Source organism: Canis lupus, chromosome 30, assembly GCF_048164855.1.
Source record: "Canis lupus baileyi chromosome 30, mCanLup2.hap1, whole genome shotgun sequence".
NCBI lineage: Eukaryota > Metazoa > Chordata > Mammalia > Carnivora > Canidae > Canis > Canis lupus.
In genome coordinates, this window is record NC_132867.1 from 35,243,110 (window position 1) to 35,263,820 (window position 20,711).

Sequence of the window (20,711 nt, forward strand, 5' to 3'; positions counted from 1 at the left end):
ACAGTTCAGCCTCTACTTCCTCACATGTATACAGGTAAGTGGCCATACTTGATCATGAATATCAAAATCTAAGAATATTTAAAATTTTTCCACTTAGAAACTAGGGGCACCTGGATGGCTCAGTGATTGAGCGTCTGCCTTTGGCTCAGGGCATGATCCTGGGGTCCAGGGATTGAGTCCCGCATCGGGCTCCCTGCATGGAGCCTGCTTCTCCCTCTGCCTGTGTCTCTGCCTCTCTCTGTGTCTCTCATGAATAAATAAATAAAATCTTTAAAAAAAAATGTGAATTCATAAACTAAGTTTTACTTTTTTCCTGCATTGAGTTTTACTTTTTTTAAATGAAGCATATTTGACATATAACACTGTGTACATTTATGATGTAGGTGTTAACTGGATACACTTATCTGTTGTAATGTGATTGCTATTGTAGCGATAATTGGCACCTCTATTACTTATCATTTCTGTTTTTTGGTTTTAAGTAGGCTCCATGCCCTTCACGGGACGCAAACTCACAACCCTGAGATCAAGAGTCAGATGTTTCACTGACTGAGCCATCAAGACGCCCCTCACATTATTCTTTTTTTTTTTTTTTTTTTTTAGTGGTTGGAATACGTTCTAGTCTCAAAGTATGTTTGACAATTATCATATGGTCCTGTTTACATTCACTGTGCTGTGCATTAGATCATGAGGACTTACTTAAGAACAACTCATTCATTACAAGTTTGTGCTCTTAAACAACATCTGCTCCAAGCTCCCACCCCCCCATTCCCTGGTAACCACCATTCTACTCTCTGTTCTTACAAGCCTGGCTTTTCAAGATCCCACATACAAGTGACATCACACAGTACTTCTCTTTCTCCATCCAACTTCTCTCACTTAGCATGACGTCCTGTCCATGTTGTCACATAACCAAGTTTTTTAAATGCTGCTTTCTTGTCATACTTTTTTTTACTGCAGTAGAACCTTGGGACACATTCTCAATCTTCATTTTTGTGTTTTAGAGTAGATGGTTATCATCAGTCTCCATCTGTACCCATCTCAGTGGGCAAAGAGGAGATACAACCAGCACTTACCGACCCACTGAGCAAAGGGCTCCTCATTTCACCCCTCCCTTTGGCCCTCTCAACACGAGTGGCATTCCTATGAGTGGGCATCACTACAGTTTGCTCGTTTCAAGATGAGAAGTCATGGAATTTGCCAGCAATGCTCAGAGGCGTGAGATGCTGTCAGCACCATGTGCTACCCTGACCCCAGATTTCTTATCTGTCCACTCTGGGCCCTCCCTGTCATTAAGAAACCACTCCTCTGCACTCAATAACTAAGCGTGAAAACATTCCCAGCCATCAGAGGACTCGGTTCGCTTCTAAATTGCAGTTAACACTTGGCTTTCTAAGATGCATCTGAACCAGGGAAAAACATGTTTAGGGAATTTGCTGTTACCTTCTTTACTGAAAGCCTTTTCCATCCCCAAACCTCGCTTTATTACCCTTTATGGCATTTTATTATTCGTTTGAATATAACAGAGGCATCTGACAAAATGAGTATCAAATGCGGTATACAGCTGAGCAATTCTGCAGAGTTTTAAGTTTATCTGAGACGTTTAACTCAAAACAATCGTGTGACATCAAACACGTATTTCTGAGCAGCACGAGAAATTTAGGGGTTCAAGGAAGATATGGGTGATACACAAGGCATATCGTGAAATGGATGAAAATGTTCAAAGAGTTGATGTTCTGGCTCTTTCCAAATGACTGTTGTTACCTATGAAAATAATAAATTGTGAAGATTTAAAAAAAGAACAAATGTGATTAAAAGAAGGGGGAAAAACTGGCTCCACATATTTCAAGGGTAATACAAACACAGACAATGGACTATGTTTTCTCATCTTTCAAGAAAAGCTGGACTAAAACAACACATTTTTGGCAAGATAGTAACTAGTGATGAGCCATCATGCTTCATGCATGATGAGAAAAAACTGCCAAAATCTTCAACAAAAACCCCACCCCAAGAAAATACATATTACAATCTGGGGCAAAGACAATGCTGATCTGTTTCACAGACATTCACAGCACTGCCACTGAAGAGCATGTGATGAAGATTAAGGATACGTAAATGGTGGCCTGCATGGTTTCTGATCACTAAGATCACTCATGTAGTAAAAGGCAAAACTGGAATTCCAACCTAGTACATCCTCAGATCTAAGCCCCTAGGTCAAACCAGTAAGCCTATCCTCAGGAATTAAAAATGAGTAAACCATGGGGAACTAGTTGTTTCTGCAAATACTTCCCACAGTGGATACCTCACGATAGTATTTTAGGGTTTTGTGTTTGGTATGGTTTGGTTTGATTTTGGTTTTGGTTTTTTGGTCTGGCATACCCTCAAAAGATTAAAAATCACCACCACTGAGAACATGAGAAGACTGTGCAGTGTGTTTGGAAGAAGGCTCCAGAGGAAGAGCTTCCATTGTGTGTGGGGTCCAGAAGAAGCACCGCCATGGCTGGGCAGCCTGTCCTGCATGCCCCTGAAGCCAATGACGTTCACTGCTCACATGGCCATCGCTGGATGGTTATATTCACCCTCACTCTTCTGTACAGCAAAACCTGGGACGCTTCAGGTTATCCAATAGTTAAATGTTGTTTAATGATAAGAGAGACAAAGAAGGTCCAATTCTAATGAAAATGCTACCCAGACAACACATGTTGCAACCATCACAAAATGGCAAGCCTCACAATGAGTTTACCCCACTTTAAAAAAAAAAAAAAATCAGCTACAGACTGTGAAAGCAAACATCCTAAAACACTAAAAATTAATGTGGAGGCATCTCTGGAAAATAATGGGCCACTTCAAAATTCACTTCCAGGAGCTTGGCATGTGAAAGGTTAACTTATTCAGGTGTTGAATTTGGGGGGGAGGGAAGCATTTGATGGAGAACTTGCCAAAATCACCAGCCCTTCAGTTGTGACCTCTAGAGTCAAAGGCTAGAGTTATATTCTAAACCTTAATTTAGAAGTAAACATTAAAATGAAGGTTTCTTTAAAATACTTCAATAATTTTCACTTTAGAAGTACCAAATTGGCCCATAAAAAAGCTCACACTAATTATTCCAAAGCAATCAACTTCTTAAAAACCCTTTATTTCACAATTATACCAACATCCCATTAATTTGGGACACTTACCCATGTATTTATTCTTTGCTCATTACCTATGTGCACATTAAGAGTACACCAATAACACAATACAGGCATTAATATGTAAAACGTCAACAAAAGCCATCTGGAAAGCTAATGAATAATCAAGGGATTTCAAATTAAACTACAGAATTTTCCCTTAGAATCTTTAGGACAACACTGTCAAGTTCAATCTATTCACTTCGCCTCCAGAATCAATTTTTCAAACCTTATGACAGGTCTAATCGCTTCCACCTGTGTCTCTAGCTTGACTCTTGACTGGCATGCTACCAGCCAGGGTGGAAATGTAGACAAAGACCCCTATTAGGATCCGGCTGTTTCTCTACTGTGAGGTCACTCAGCCATTAAATTAGTTCCAGCCCAATTTCTGTCTCTCAGGCCTCGACTTCAGGGGAGGAGGGTGTGCAGGAGAGCAAGTTAGGGGAACAGAACCAGAAGAGCAGAAAAGGGAAAAGAGATATTTGGGACTGAGTAGACACACATGCAGAGTGGCGAGAAGCTAGGATGGGCCCTAAATGCTGAAACAAAAATCCTCTTTCTGAAATGATGGTGGCAGTGCTCCCCGAAGTGATTCCCCCAAAATGTTTTCCAAAACTGTGTTATGGGATTGTTTTTCCATTTCACTCCATTTGCCTGCAGGAAGTCCACTGTCTCCCATGCAAAGTGAGCCTAATTCACAAAACCATTTCAGCCTTCCAGAGGTGCTGGAGCAAGGCTGGCTGGTGAAAGAGGCCGACTCAGGAAGATCGCCTGATCGAGGGAGGGTACAGCGCCCCAGATCTCACAGCTGAGAGCAAGGCCCAGGGGAGGGATATTGCCACGGTTACAGAGCCAGGGCGCGATAAAATATTCAGTTCTAGCATTCTGCTCACCAGACCGGGAGATTTATGGAGAAGAAATGGGTAGGAAATACCAGAAAGAGAGATAGAACATGGAAGACTCCTCTAACTCTGGGAAACGAACTAGGGGTGGTGGAAGGGGAGGAGGGCAGGGGGTGGGGGTGACTGGGTGGCGGGCACTGAGGGGGGCACTTGACAGGATGAGCACTGGGTGTTATTCTGTATGTTGGCAAATTGAAACCAATAAAAAATAAATTTATTATTTAAAAAAAAAGAAAAAAAAAAAGGAATGATGCCTGACACATAGTAACTGCTCAAAAAAAAAAAAAATTCACTGACCAGTCTACTTCCTTCCCTCCAACACGTTACCTAATATGCCTGCTTCTCTCCACCCGAAGCCCTCATGCTCAGAACAAGAAGGGTGCCCACAACGTGTATGGACTGAATGTGCGCTGCAATTTGAGTCTTCCAATGCACTGTAAGGCTGGGGTAGTACCTTCTCCATCATTCTCCCTCATGCACCTAACACAGTGCCTGGCATATAGCAGGCACGTCGTAAATGCTTATTCCATGAATGAGGAAGGCAAGCATCAGCCTGAAAAACCCAGAGACTTAAACAATAGTAAGAAAATAAACAACTTATTTAATAAGGAAATCTGTATTATTCTTTACAAATAAAAAAGTGGCCGCCCTGGGTGTGTTTATTGGGGATATAGCAGTATATGAAAGGAAACCAGTATCAACAAGTTTGTGTCCATCTGACTCACCATCAACTGTGGCTTCACACAGGAGTTATTTCAACATCTGACAGCGACTTGGCAAAAGTCATTGAAAAAGATGATATGAGTCAAAGTCTAATAAGTGACAACTCCAAAATTATCATAACTTGGGGCACCTGGGTGGCTCAGGGGTTGAGCATCTGCCTTTGGCTCAGGTCGTGATCCCCAGGGTCATGAGATTGAGTCCCACATCGGGCTCCCCAGTGAGAGCCTGCTTTTCCCTCTACTTATGCTTCTGCCTCTGTGTGTGTGTGTCTCTCATGAAGAAATAAGTAAAATCTTTAAAATATATATATCATAACTCAGTTACTCCCAAGCTCTGTGGTCTAGCCTAATGCCTTCTCCACAGCTGAAACTTATCATGAGATGAGACACAATGTAGTATCCCAACCATGCAACTTGGAGTTATTTCTCCCAGCAGTGATGATGGATTAGCACCATCTATCGCCACCACTGGGTGGTGTAGACCCCACCACCACGAATAGCTCACATTTATAAATGGCTTCCGGGGTGCACAGCTGTAGGACGTGACTGTGGGACATTGTAAAGTTCACTGGTCCAGACACAGTACTGAACCCATGCCCTTGGGCCCTACCCAATCAGCTGAGCTAACTGGTCACAGGAAAATCTACCAGGAAATAGGGCAGAAAGAAAAAGAAAAGGGTCTAAAGGCAATCAAATCCAGCATTACATCCAAAAGGTTACCCTGACAATGGAGTAGAGAACCCATTTCAGGGTCAGAAACACATGCCAGGGAAAATGACTAGAACAGGAAATACAGGGTGAAATTATCTGTCCTAATCAGACTGGTGGGTAGCTCGGCCACGATTAGGGGAACATTACCCACTGACATGGCTTTCACTTCTTATATTTGGAGAGGGGAGCCCACAAGGCCCTTCAATTGCCTTGATTTAGTTGCCAGCAAGCAGCTGCCTTATCCCCTCCACCCCCTCCCCCCGCCAGTTACTCCCTTTCCCCAGAGCTCCTTCCCCTCTGCTGAATTACTAACACACCTTTAAAGTTCACAGTTTAGGGGCCAGCGTGAAGGCGGTCGTGGTGCATGGCTTTCACACCAGCCAGCTTTCATACCTTGAGATCAAATGGAAGCTTTCAATGCCTGTCTCAGGGCCACGGTAGGTTAACTGGGTTTGTAGCCAAAGGAGAAAGTAGGATGCCCTCTGAAGTATTTGTCAGAAGAGAAATTTCCAAATCGTCCTCAATTTGCACTAGTAACATAAGAAAAATACCTCTAATGGCACTGAGTAGGCAGTGACACAGAATTAATGTTAGTACTCAAATAATTATTTTCGCCCATGATTCTTCTTTGATGGTTATTCACACAGAACCATCAGAGGCCTATTACAGTCTTCAGAAACTTCTATCTCTATGGAAACCATAAGGCTGACCTAGAAGGCCGTGATTTCACCCTAAGAACACCAACCCTGAGCCCTCACAGAGAGTGGGTGTCAGAAGCCCATTCCCTCTGATGTATATCTCAAATATGATACAGTCAGGACCCTCCTAAAAGGCAAAGCCACAACCCAAGGACACCAGGCTAGAGAGCATGACCAGGAACTTACCTACCACCACCCCAGGGAGACTTTCCACTCCCTGCCCAGGGTATCTCATGGTCTCCATTTCACTCACAGCAGCACAGTGCATGGGGGTGCTGGAGGCAGAGAAAAAAGATTTTAGAAACCTCATAAGAGGGACGCCTGGGTGGCTCAGTAGTTGAGCGTTTGCCTTCGGCTCAGGTCATGATCCCAGGTCTGGGGATCAAGTCCTGCGTTGGGCTCCCTACAGGGAGCCTGCTTCTCCCTCTGCCTGTGTCTCTGCCTCTCTCTGTGTCTTTCATGAATAAATAAATAAAACATAAAAAAAAAACCTTATAATAAAGATCTATTATCTAATTTAAATTTTACCTCTATTCCAGACCATTAGGAAAGAGCCACAGAAGTGAGAGACATAAAGAAAGAAACACACATGGAGTTCAGACCCAGGCCATTCTTTTGAAAATTCTCCTTGTTCTGCATAATGGATCTATTGATGTGGTCAATCAACAGGAACAGTTCCATATACAGTAAATTCTGATATGCAGCTTTCTACATGCTGGCATGAAACCAGAGTTGGACTCTGATGACCCTAGGCACTAAGAGATAATGTATGAAATTTGTTGATACATATAAAGTACATTGAAGCAGTGTCTGGAAAATAAAAGGTTTTAATACATGTTAGCTGGTATTATTATAATCACAATAGATTGTACTTCCAAGAGGATAGCTCATATGGGATCAAATATAATATTAGCTATAGAAATGGTTTTGGCCTGGAGCACCTGGGTGGGTTAATCAGTTAAGCATGTAACTCTTGACTTCAGCTCAGGTCACAATCTCAGGGTCGAGGGATCAAGCCCCACATCGGGCTCCCCACTCGGTGCAGAATCTGCTGGAGATTCTCTCTCACCCTCTGCCCCTCCCCCTGCTCTCATGTTCTCTCTCCTCAAAAACAAACAAACAAACAAACAAACAAATAAATCAAGAAAGAAAGAAAGAAAGGAAGGAAGGAAGGAAGGAAGGAAGGAAGGAAGGAAGGAAGGAAGAAAGAAAGAAAGAAAGAAAGAAAGAAAGAAAGAAAGAAAGAAAGAAAGAAAGAAAAGAAAGAAAAGAAAAGAAAAGAAAGAAAAGAAATGAAATGGTTTCAGTCTTACTCTTAGAAAGTAATAAGCCATATGTTTCATCTATCTATCTCATGGTCCCTTGGTGGACAACTGAGTTTTTGGCATCAAGGTGACCTCTTCAAATTCCTTCTCCTAAAAAAGACTACAACCCATCCACCCCACCCCACCCCCAGGAACTTCTCACCAGGCCTGCTGACTCACTCACGAGGCTGCAGTGAGTAACTTTATCTCTTGGTGTTAGGAAGGAAGCCATGCGAGCAGTGGGAGAGGACATCTGTAAGTTACGGTGAGCGGCCACTATTTATTTATGCAATATCTGCTCTGTGCCAAGGAGAGGGATTAATCATTAATCATCAAAGCTATTTCATTCTCTGTGTTCTACAGAGACCAGGCAAGAAGAGAAACAAAGAAGCTTCCTAAATGCCCTTGGAAAAGCCAAAATATTTTTCTCTTTTATAAAAATAAAAACTTCATCCTACAGAAGATTCCGACTCCACGGTTGTGACACTCAGCTACACGCTTTTACAGACTCATGCTGCTTAACACAGAATTTAAGGGGGAAAAAAGAGTTCATTATCAAAAAGGAACTTACCAGTATTCAAGGGTACTAAAGCAGTATTTACCTGGCATTTCTTTTTCCATTCTAAAACATGTGTTCACAAGGGTGTAAGGAAACCCAACCATCTGATTACACAGGCGACAGGCCATCCACTCTAGAGGGCTTGCAGTCCCCTCTGTAATGCGCTGCCCACTACAGGAGCTCAGAGGCCATAATCCAGTGGCTCAAGATCATCCCAACATAAAATATTCTTTACTATTGCCAAACAAATATGGACAAGAAGTGTCAGTGTTTTTCTATCTAAATTTAACCTCCCGGGCACTGGGGTGGCTCAGTGGTTGAGCATCTGCCTTTGGCTCAGGGCATAATCCTGAAATCCTGGGATCGACTCCCTCATCCGGCTCCTCACAGGGAGCCCGCTTCTCCCTCTGCCTGTGTCTCTGCTTCTCTCTGTGTCTCTCATGAATAAATAAAATCCTTAAAAAATTTAAATTAAAAAAAATAATAATAAACTTAATCTCCCCAAATCTTACAGCAAATACCATGTCTGATTCTTTTATTTGGAAAATATAATTATAACAGGTCACCTTTCAACATAGTGTTCTCTTGAGTAATAAAGGATTACCAGAGAGCTCACACGCGCAACGATTGTGCCATATACAAACACAGGCTTTTTCCTTCTCGTCGAAGAGCAAGGGCCCAGGTAGTAGGGGAAGCAGAAGAGGTTGGGAACACTAATAAAGAAAGTACCCATGACAACACACAATAACCCGGCAAAACAAGAACTGTTCATGACCATGGCTCATATTCCCATTCCCATTACACCCGCCTGGCTCTACCAGTCCCGCGACACGAGCGCTTCCCCTACAAACTCTTCACACAAAACTGCCAGTTCCATGGCTTTGAGTATGACCATCAAGAAAATGCTAAGGTTATCTCATCATTTTATATGAACATATCAAATTCCAGAAAATAATAAGAAAGACCAAAATATTTCCCTACTGTGAATTACGCATCTAATTGTGTAGTCCCATGAGTGAAAAAGCCCAGAAACTGGGAATCCAGTGCTTTGTGGTTTATTTTGGAATCTTACATTCCTGAAACTTTAGTCCCATGTTGAAGGAAGATGCCTTTCTTATTCACTCCCTCTATAAGCCTACTTTTTAAATGATCTCAATATAAGACTACTGATTAATACTAATTTAAGAGTGAAAACGCCTTTCATCTGTTTGACAAGATGTGACAAGTTAAGTTTTTTTAAACTTTAACTGAAGTCCAAGAAACAGAAGAAATAAGAAGGAAAGCTCCGTAAGAATAAACCTCGAACATCTTGGGACACCCAGGTGGCTCAGCAGTTGGGTATCTGCCTTCGGATCAGAGCATGATCCTGGGATCCGGGATCGAGTCCCACATCGGGCTTCCTGCAGGGAGTCTGCTTCTCCCTCTGCCAGTGTCTCTGCCTCTCTCTTTCTGTCTTTCATGAATAAATAAATAAATCTTTAAAAAAAAAAAAAACCCTCGAACATCTAAATGGGATTACAGAGCGCTTACAAACTGGATTGGGTAGGAACATATCAAAATGGGTTTGCAAACGTTCAAAATTTCCAATTTGTTTCAATTTAACACAGTTCACCTATCGTTCAAATGTCCTAACCCCCTCAAAACACTTTCGACTAAGTGTTAAACGCCGGTTACGACCACACACAAATAAAAGGATAAACTGAGTAATAACGCCACTGGTTGAAGACATTTTTTCATGAAGTTTTTTCCAAGGATCATCTGAAAAGCCCACTAGCAAAGGAAGAGAGTCATGATTCACAAAATCCCCTTGTTTTGGGAACCCTCTTACACTGTTGGTGGGAATGTGAACTGGTGCAGCCACTCTGGAAAACTGTGTGGAGGTTCCTCAAACAGTTAAAAATAGACCTGCCCTACGACCCAGCAATTGCACTGCTGGGGATTTACCCCAAAGATACAGATGCAATGAAATGCCGGGACACCTGCACCCCGATGTTTATAGCAGCAATGGCCACAATAGCCAAACTGTGGAAGGAGCCTCGGTGTCCATCGACAGATGAATGGATAAAGAAGCTGTGGTCTATGTATACAATGGAATATTACTCAGCTATTAGAAACGACAAATACCCACCATTTGCTTCAACGTGGATGGAACTGGAGGGTATTATGCTGAGTGAAGTCAGTCGGAGAAGGACAAACATTATATGTTCTCATTCATGTGGGGAATATAAATAATAGTGAAAGGGAATATAAGGGAAGGGAGAAGAAATGTGTGGGAAATATCAGAAAGGGAGACAGAACGTAAAGACTCCTAACTCTGGGAAATGAACTAGGGGTGGTGGAAGGGGAGGAGGGCGGGGGGTGGGAGTGAATGGGTGACGGGCACTGGGGGTTATTCTGTATGCTGGTAAATTGAACACCAATAAAAAATAAATTAAAAAACAAAAACAAAAACACAAAATCCCCTTGTTTTGAGGTACAAACCTGTGATCAAGAAACATTTCTCAATTTTTCTTCCTACATTTTACCTCTTCCATAAGGGAACTCCCATCTTTTTGCTGATGGGATTATTGGGAGTAATCCTTCGTTCCCTCTACCCCTTCTCCCCCAGCACCAGTCAGACAGGACAATCAACATAACTGGACTCCTCTGAGTAGGTACACAATATCCGGCCACAACTTACCCATCCAGAAGGTTCATCGTGGTGGGCGTCACCTCGGCAAACAGAATAACTTTCCCAAGTCGCTTTGTCTGCAGATTTTGTCGGTAGATCTCTAGGTTAAAATTTTCTGAAGAGAAGGTGCCCACGTCTGTGACCACAGGTAGAGCAGATGGGGTGATTTCTATTTCAGACGTGTAGGATGAAAGAAACTTAAGGGACAGCTTGCTGGATTTTATTACTCCTTCAGGATCCACATGTTCCCCCAGCCACTGCATAAGAGGGTCCAAGATTTCCTGCATTATAAAGAAATGAAGAGGTCGTAATTTGGCATTACATTAGGTGACGGTAGCCTTTCCCTAAAATGCCATTTGGTAATGTAAGTACTTCCTAATTCATGACCAGTGAGAGCTAAGTAACATATTCCAAACATCTACGCTATCATACGATAGACAGGAAGTATTTGGAGTATGTCTACACGATGCAGGTCCACTTATACATGGGCTTTTTTCGGTAAACACTGTTCAGTGCTGAAAATTACATTCTCTTCCTTATGCTTTTCTCAATAACCTTTTCTTTTCTCTAGCTTACCTTATTGTAAGGATACTGTATATAATACACACAGCATGCAAAATATGGGTTAATAGACCGTTTATGCCATTGGTAAGGTTTCCAGTTAATAGCACGCTATTACCAGTTAAGTTTTGGGGAAGGCAAAATTATATGCTGTGGATTTTCAACCTACACTGGTAGGGATGCGGGGGGGGATTCTCCTAATCATCACATTGTTCAAGGGTCAACTGCAAACCATTCAGAAGCCAGGATCCAAAGAAAAAAATATAGCTCCTTATTAAATTTTCTATCCAGCACTATGTCCTATATCCTTCAAGTCTTCTCCAGCTCTAGAGCTCCTTAGTAATTCTCTAGTCTGTGCATTTTGCAGGAAATGTACAGCTTTATACTTTCGCCTCTCAAGGAAATTCCTCCTCCTAGGCTGGGGAAATACTGTAAAATGCCAGTGAAAGCAGTCACAGAAGGGCCACCTGGATGGCTCAGTGATTGAGCATCTGCCTTTGGCTCAGGGTGTGATCCCAGGGTCCTGGGGTCAAGCCCCACATCAGGCTCCCTGCGAGGAGCCTTCTTCTCCCTCTGCCTGTGTCTCTGCCTCTCTCTGTGTATCTCTCATGAATAAATGAACAAAATCTTTAAGAAAGAAATCCAGCCAGGGAAGACAAAGTACTAAGACAATAGCTATCACTCTCTACCACTGGAGGACCTCCACCCTGTTCTCCTAGACAAGCTGACCACCACCAGCCACTGACAGGTCACCAGTAGTGGGGAGGACATGACTTTTACATCAGAAAATAATGGGGAACCCAACAGCTGCTTTCTCTTTGTCTGAATATGGGTCCAGGGGGGAGAGGGTTGGGAGGGAGATAGAATCTTCCAGAAACCTTGCCTAACCCAGAACAGAGTTCTAATTCCTAAAACAAGAAGGGGTCTTGGAGGCTCCTGGAAGGCTGCAACATCCTCTCGAGCCCTGGAGGACTTCCCTTCAGGGTGGGGTACAAGGTGGGGCACCAGGGAAACATGGGATCAGAGAGGAGTTATTACCCCGAGCGGCCAATACCAAATGTATTAAAATCAGACAGTTGGGATGCCTGGGAGGCTCAGTTGGTTAAGGTACCGACTCTTGGTTTCAGCTCAGGTAATGACCTCAGAGTCATGAGATCAAGCCCTGTGTCAAGCTCTACACACTCAGCACGGAGTCGGCTTCTCCCTCTCCTTCCCCCTTTGCCCCTCCCCCACTCACACACACTGTTTCTCTTTTTTAAATAAATATTTTTAAAAATTAAAAAAAGGTGTTAAAAAGGTAAAATAAAACATACACATGAAAATGGTAAAATAAGCATTAACTACGATAAAAACATCAGATTCAAGTAAAATGTTCTGTGCCTTTATTCAACAAGCATTATAATATTATAAGGTCCCTACCATATGATAAACATTCTAAGTTCTGAGCTTCAATATTGAACAAAGGGGCCAAAGTTCTCATCCTCAAAAGGCTTACACTCTAGCATGGGAGTCAGATAATTTTGAAAAATTCAGCAGCACAAGACATCAAACGTTAGTAAGTCCTAAGTGCCAAGGAGAGATGATAAGCAGAGAGGAGAGATAAGAAATGTTGGAGGTAAGGGGATCCCTGGGTGGCTCGGCGGTTTGGCGCCTGCCTTTGGCCCAGGGCGCAGTCCTGGAGTCCCGGGATCGAGTCCCGCATCGGGCTCCCGGCATGGAGCCTGCTTCTCCCTCCTCCTGTGTCTCTGCCTCTCTCTCTCTCTCTCTCATGAATAAATAAATTAAAAAAAAAAAAAAAGAAATGTTGGAGGTAAGCCATTGTGCAGAAGGCAGACAAACCCAGGACGGAGAGATGGAGAGAAAGAAGGTAGGATGACATAACATATGGAATCACATCACTCTTCTTTATTTATACAGACAATTCCAAGGAGGAGCAGAGGCTCCAAGGGAGCACGATGCAGCAGGGAAGTGCCAGGAGGACAAGTGGATAGAGTTGGGGGTAGAGGCACCCACACCGGACAGAGCCATCAGGTCTACCGTGGGGACTCGGGCTTTCACTCTGGGGGCAATGAGGAGCCCTGGAGGCTTCAAGAAAGGGGGTGTGGTGACTTCCTGGTCACAGTCACAGCAGGATCATTCACTTAGCCAAGAACAGATTAAGGGGGAAGCAAACAAGTGGGAACAGACACCACCAGTCAGGAACCCTCTGATGTTCCCAGGAGGGAGATGATAATGCCGGCACAGGTGCACCAGTGGCCATACGAGTCTGCGGTAGAGGCTGCAAGATTCACTGACAGATCACATCTGGGACGTCAGAGGAAAAGAAGGGGTCAAAAATGAGCCCACGCAACTGATTCGGCCAACTTTATTTGTAAAACAAGGAAATAAAAGCTCACTTCTCTTTAAAAAAAAAAAAAAAAGAGCCCAAGATTTCTGGCCTAAGCACCTAGAAGGATGGAGCTGCCACCAGAAATACTGAGGGAAGGAACAGGTTTGGATAGGAAGAGTCAGTTCTGGGCACATCACATTTGAAATATTGGTTAGAAATGCATGGGGAAGGGACACCTGGGTAGCTCAGCAGTTAAGCATCTATCTTTGGCTCAGGGCATGATCCCGGGGTTCCAGGTTCTGGGATTGAGTCCCGCATCAGGCTCCCTGTGAGGAGCCTACTTCTCCCTCTGCCTGTGTTCCTGCCTCTCTCTCTCTTTCAATGAATAAATAAATAAAATCTTTAAAAAAATGCATGGCGGAAATGCTAAGTGAAGTAAGTCATTCAAAGAAAGACAATTATCATACAGTTTCACTTACATGCGAAATATAAAAAATAGTGCAGAAGATCATATGGGAAGGAGGAGAACTGAATGGGGAAAAAATCAGAGAAGACAAGCCATGAGAGACTCTTAACTCTAGGAAACTAACCGAGGGTTGCTGGAGGGGAGGGGAGTGGGAGATGGCGTAACTGGGTGATGGGCACTAAGAAGGGCACCTGATGTGATGAGCACTGGATGTTATACTATATGTTGGCAAAATGAATTTAAATCAAATAAATAAATAAAATTTAAAAATAAAGGAAGTAAAGAAATGCATGGAAGCAGAGAATAAGCAGGACGTGTCAGTCAGGGACTTAGGGGAGAGGTGCACACCAAGGACATAAATTTGGGATATTTCCAGACTACACCTGATAATTTGAAGCCAGGAGACAGGCTGAGAGCAATGAGAGAGTATCCATAAAAAGAGGGATTCCACTGGTTTCCTGGGGCTGCCATTACAAAGCACCATAAACTAGAGGGCCTAGCAGAAATGCGTTCTCTCACAGTTCTGGAGGCTGGAAGTCCAAAATCAAGGTGTTGGCGGGGCCACACTCCCTCTGACAGCTCTAGGAGAAAATCTGTTCTAGGCTTCTCTCCCAGCTTCTGGTGTGGCTGGCAATCCCCGGCTCCCTTCCCTCTGGTCTGTGTCTCTTGTCCTCTTCTCAAAAGGACACTAGCCATATTGGATTAGGGCCAGCCCTCGTGACCTCATCTTAACTGGATTACGGCTGCAAAGACCTTATTTCCAAATAAGGTCACATTCATAGGTTCTGGAGATCAGGACTTCAATGTACCTTTTAGGGGAACAAAATTCAACCCACACTGGGTATCAATGCTTAGATGTCAGAGAGATGAGGAGGAGTCTGCACAGGACACTGAGAAGGCAAAGGAAAATCAAGTAAGTGTGTGTGTGTGTGTGTGTGTGTGTGTGTGTGTGTGTGTGTGTCTGTGTCTGTGTAGAGTGCAGGAATGCCCTGGAAGTTCTGGGCCCAGTTTCACAGGCAGCAAGACAAGAAGATGATGGTAGGGCAGTAAGAAGAGGCCTGAGCAGTAACCACCAGGCTGCAAGGCAGGGCCTATCTGGTGCAGGCAAGTCTGATGTTAACAGGGGAAGGAAAGAAACCACAGACTCTAGGAACAAAATTTGGGAAGGAGTTTCCTCTAGGGGAAAAAAAAAAAGACTGGGGCAGTGGCTACAGGGAGGAAGGGAGTCCAAACAGGTATGGTTTGGTTAAATAAGAGTAATAACAGCATGTGTCTTAATGATGATGTGAACTGTCCAATCCAGAAACGTAACAGGTGAACAGGTGAGGGCTGCATCCTACTGCTCAAGCACAGAGGTCAGCTTCAGGAGCAGAGCCTTCAACCACTGGACGGACGGGGTTCACATCCCCACTGGAGACAGCCAGCCTGTTTCCCCACTGATTCGCAGCTCTCCCTCACTCCAGCTGGCCGGAGAGCCATCCAGGACAGCCCTGCGAACTCATCTACCACTACTCTGCTCTCAGGCCGCAAGGAGGGAGGGAGGGGTCCTGTGCCGAAGGCTGTTGACATCATCTTCGGATTCCTTCTGTTTTTCCTCAGTAAATAAAGTGCAAGATCAACAGCTAAGAGTGAAAAGAAAGAAAGAGGTTTGAGAGGGCAGAGTGAGAAAAGGAAGGAAGTGGGGGAAACTGAATGAACAAGTAGAAGTATTCAGGGTCCACTTCAGGTTAGTGTTTCTGAATTCAGAGTAAGCAGGGCGCACAATTCTGTGCTTTTATCCAGCCACACTGCGCTACAGAGCTTCGCAGAATAGATGCAGAGGAAGCTGAGGGGGGTATATAAAGCAGCAAAGTAACCTGACCTACTGTAAATGAGGCCGGGATGGAGATATGAAGATAAATAGCAGGATAATCCTGGCCTAGGAAGTCACAATCCAATGGGGAGGACAGCTAGAAGAGCACTCCAGAACAAAACCGGAGAGGACAGTTCCAGAGGGAAAAGCAAAGTGCCCCGGAGGAGCACAAAATACAAAATGATTCTGTTTGAACAAGTACCAGAAAAGCTGTCAGAAGGCGGCAAGCTGAAATGAGCTACCAGAAGCTACAGTACTAACTTTCCATCTTTGCATGAAGAACCAAGATAAGTTTTATTTTTTTTAAGATTTTATTAATTTGAGAGTGAGCGCCAACAACAGAGCATAAGCAGAGGGAGAGGGAGTAAGAATCTCAAGCAAACTCCGCAGCGAGCAGGGAGCCCGACGCAGGGCTCGATCCCAGGACCCAAGGATCATGACCTGAGCCGAAGGCAGACCCTTAACCAACTGAGCCACTCAGGTGTCCCTCAGGATAAATTTTAAATAGAATATTCCCTGTTCACTATTATTTCTTTGATATAAATTCTATTGGAGGAAGAAGACAGAATGAATAAATAAACATACAAAAGGAACCCTCTGTTATTGACTGAACATCTGTGTCCCCCTAGAATTCACATTGAAATTGAAATCCCCAATGGCTCTTATAAAAGCAACTCCCCTCGCCCTTTCCATCAAGCATGGACACAGTAAAAAGACAGCTCTCTCCACCCCAATAGAGTGTTCTCCCCAGAACCAAACAGGCCAGCTTGATCTCAGATGTGGAGACTCCAGAAGTGAGAAATAAATGTCTGTTGTTTATAAGCCCCCATCTGGTCTATGCTATTCTGTTTCAGCAGCCTGAACTAAGACACCTCCAAGCCTCAAATCTGGCCGTTAGTTATAACCAATGCCTTAAACTTTGGTTAATGTTCCTAAAACATAAAGTGAACAGCTCTGAAATGCCTTCATCACATTCCCCAGGAGAGTCAGAGGTCACAAGGGCAGCACAAAAGCTACGGACACCTATGGGTGAATAGGTTAAATCACAAAAAGGGGAAATAATCTGGATGACAAGTACTTCTTAACTAACTGCCGGTTTCATTAACTCCAGCAAAGAGTTAAATGGTTTCTCAGCAGCTATAGGCAATGTAAATCTCCATTCGAAGTCAATGAAAACAAAAAAACAGCTAGAACTGGGTAGCACTTTCAGAAAGGGAATAACGCAGGCAATCTTCTCTGGAGGGAATTATCCTACTGGTCACCTATACTCGTTCATCTAGGAAATACATATGGAGCAGCCAACTAGGTCTCAAGAATAGTACCACAGAATAAAGAGAGAAGGAAAGACCGGTCTGTATACACACGACTACAACCTAGTATGACAAGTGCCTAAAAGATTCATTCAAACTATTCAAATATACACATCCTTTGGCAAAGTGGATCAACCTGACCTGTCAAATTTAACCACTTTTTCTTATTTGCATACAAGTTAGGAGCCAGATTCTCAAGGAATTGCATTATCACTATTATGACTACTAATTACAAAAGTAATATTCCAAATTATTTGTTTTTTTAAAAACATTTTATTTATTTATTCATGAGAGACACGGGGAGAGAGAGAGGCAGAGACACAGGCAGAAGGAGAAGCAGGCTCCATGCAGGGACTCGATCCCAGGACTCCAGGATCACACCCTGGGCCAAAGGCAGGCGCTAAACTGCTGAGCCACCCGGGCTGCCCGAAATTATTTGTTTTTGAAAGCAATACTTAAAAGATACACAAACATGCAAAATAAAATCGATGAAAGCAAGGCACATGGATTTTTGTTCTTTTGCCTCTTTCACATAATCTCTCAGGACTTACCCACAGCCAAGTAAATTACTCAGAACAAATATAATCTAAAAGATATAAAAAGAGATCTGGAATCTCTTAAGAAAAATAACTGTAGACCACCTATAATTTTCCCAAATATTTATACTCACTATAGTGAAATACAACTTAAAGTTATCAAATAAAACTGAGTACACAGGAAGCACTTAGGCTCCTCCTTCCATCATCCCTGAGTAGGGTAATAAAATTCTGGTTGCAAGACCTATCAAAATTACTACCTGTTTGATGCCAACCTGCCTGATACATCCTCTCAGATGCACTCAAGTTACAATGACTTATTGCAGAAGTAGTTGCTAACATATATAGGAGAAAAGAATTAATTCATGATTCTTAGCTTAACTCTACTAATGACCACCAAGACAGTATGGAAATGCCACCCCCAAATCTACCTAACTTTTTGAATTCAATCACCAGAGTGTAGCAAAAATGTCACTTCTTTAGGGAAGACTTCTCTGACCCATGACCCTCCCAATCTAGATTAGAACTCTTATTCATAAACAGTGACTTTATAGCACTTATCAAATTACAATTCTATAATTTATATAACCATTTATTCAATGCCCACTATCTTGCCAGAATGTAAGCTCCATAAAGACAACATATACACATTTCTGTCTTACTCCCAACTGTATCTGTGGCACCCAGATCTAACAAATAGTCCATGCTTAATAAGCATCTACTATATAAATCCATAAGAAAATCCTTACTAAGAAAAATTCCTGAAACACCTGAGTGGCTCAGTGGTTGAGCGTCTGCCTTTGGCTCAGGGCATGATCCCAGAGTCCCAGAATTGAGTCCCACATCGGTCTTCCTACATGAAGCCTGCTTCTCCCTCTGCCTATGTCTCTGCCTATGTCTCTGCCTCTCTCTGTGTGTATCTCTCATTAATAAATAAATAAAATCTTAAAAAAAGAAAAAAGAAAAATTCCAGGGGCACCTGGGTGGCTCAGTTGTTGAGTGTCTGCCTTTGGCTCCAGTTGTGATCCCGGGGTCCTGGGATGGAGTCCTGCATCAGGCTCCCCACAGGGAGCCTGCTTCTCCCTTTGCCTAGGATCTCTACCTCTCTCTTTCTGTGTCTGTCCTGAATAGATAAATAAAATCTTTAAAAAGAAAAACTCCACAAGTTATAAATACAGATATAGATATAGGTACAGATATAGATATGTATTCCAAGAGGTAAAATCCAAAAAAGGCACTGATAAGAGGTCTTGATATGGATACATAAGCCTCAAAAAGAAATCTGAAATCTTTGGACTCATCGGTCCTACTGAAAACAAAACAACTGCTATCAAATTTCACAATGAAATTCATAAAAGCCTTCCAATTAGTGTTATTTTGTTAATATTTAAAGCACAAGAATATAGTATTTACCTTTCCTTAAGATTTCAAGCTAATTGAATACAATTCAGGTGAAACCAAAAACTGGGGCAGCCCCAGTGCCACAGTGGTTTAGCACTGCCTGCAGCCCAGGGCATGATCCTAGAGACCCTGGATCAAGTCCCATGTCAGGCTCTCTGCATGGAGCCTGTTTCTCCCTCTGCCTGTGTCTCTGCCTCCCTCTCTGTGTGTGTGTGTCTCTATGAATAACTAAATAAAGTCTTTAAAAAAAAAAAGAAATCAAAAACTAAATGTTTTATAGTCACATAAATGCTAGCCCTTTGAATTAGTCACAGCAGTAGGGAAATATTAGCCATTCTCAAGAAAGGTGAATATGGCTTTATATTTCTTATTGGGACGTGTTGCACATGACATGAAAACATATCCTAATAAGAAATGTGTGGGACAAGATGACAGGAACCCACACAAAAAAAGTACTAGACTAGGGTACCTGGGTGGCTCAGTGGTTGAGCATCTGCCTTTGGCTCAGGTCGTGATCCCAGGGTCCTGGGATTGAGTCCCACATCAGGCTCCCTGCAGGGAGCCTGCTTCTCCCTCTGCCTGTCTCTGCCTCTCTCTATGTGTCTCTCATGAAAAAAATAAATAAAATCTTAAAAAAAAGTACTAGACTAGCAAACAAATTTAGCAAGGTTGCAAAATACAAGGTCAATATACAAAATTAGGTGTATTTCTATATACTTACAATGAGTACTTGAAGTCTGAAATTTTGTTTACACACCATTTTAAATGGAGTCAATAGATCTAAAACATTTAGGGATAAATTAAACAAAATGTGTCAGACCTATACACTGAAAACTACAAAACAGTCCTGAAATAAAAATGTTAAAAGCCCTGAATAATTAAGAGATATACCATGTTCATGGATCAAAAAACACAATAATGTTAAGATGTCATTTGTTCTCCAAATTGATTTATGGATTCAATGCAATCTCAATCAAAACCCCAGGCTTTTTTTGTAGAAGTTGATAAGTTGATTCTAAAACTTGCACAAGGGCAGCCTTGGTGGCCCAGCAGTTTAGTGCCACCTTCAGCCCAGGGTGTGATCCTGGAGACCCGGGATCAAGTCCCATGTCCAGCTCCCTGCATGGAGCCTGCTTCTCCCTCTGCCTATGTCTCTGCCTCTCTCTCTCTCTCTCTCTCTCTCTCTCTCTCTCTCTGTGTATCTCATCAATAAATAAATAAAATCTTTAAAAAATAAATAAATAAAAAATAAAACTTGTACAGAAATGGGAAAAGACCTAGAATGGTCAAACAACTTTGGGAAGAAAGTTGATTTCAAGATTTATTCTAAAACTGCAGCAATCAAGACTGTATAATATTAGCATACAGATACAGATTATTGAAACAGAATAGAGGACAGAAATAGAGCCACACATACATATGCAATTGATTTTTTATAAAAGTGCCAAGGTAATTCACTTGAAAAAGTATCATCTTTCAATACACGGTGCTGAAACAATTGAACATCCATATGCAAAAAACA

At 42.7% G+C, this 20,711-nt stretch overlaps 1 protein-coding gene and 2 long non-coding RNA genes across 10 annotated transcripts in view; 1 reads left to right on the forward strand and 2 right to left on the reverse strand.

The window, feature by feature from the left end:
• The window catches only part of LOC140621649 (uncharacterized), a 27,674-nt gene extending 21,389 nt beyond the window's left edge, over positions 1–6,285 (reverse strand). The window contains exon 1 of the long non-coding RNA XR_012021409.1: positions 5,896–6,285. This is a non-coding gene — a long non-coding RNA (uncharacterized lncRNA). The remainder of the gene's footprint in view (positions 1–5,895) is intronic.
• The window catches only part of HLCS (holocarboxylase synthetase), a 226,340-nt gene that overhangs the window by 134,508 nt on the left and 71,121 nt on the right, over positions 1–20,711 (reverse strand). For all 8 annotated transcript variants that reach the window (XM_072806923.1, XM_072806927.1, XM_072806922.1 and 5 more), the window contains one exon: positions 10,744–11,015. In XM_072806923.1, coding sequence (XP_072663024.1) covers positions 10,744–11,015 — 272 coding nt within the window. The remainder of the gene's footprint in view (positions 1–10,743; positions 11,016–20,711) is intronic.
• LOC140621341 (uncharacterized) lies at positions 12,745–13,747 on the forward strand. Its single transcript, XR_012021054.1, has 2 exons — positions 12,745–12,910; positions 13,213–13,747. It is a non-coding gene; the product is annotated as an uncharacterized lncRNA (long non-coding RNA).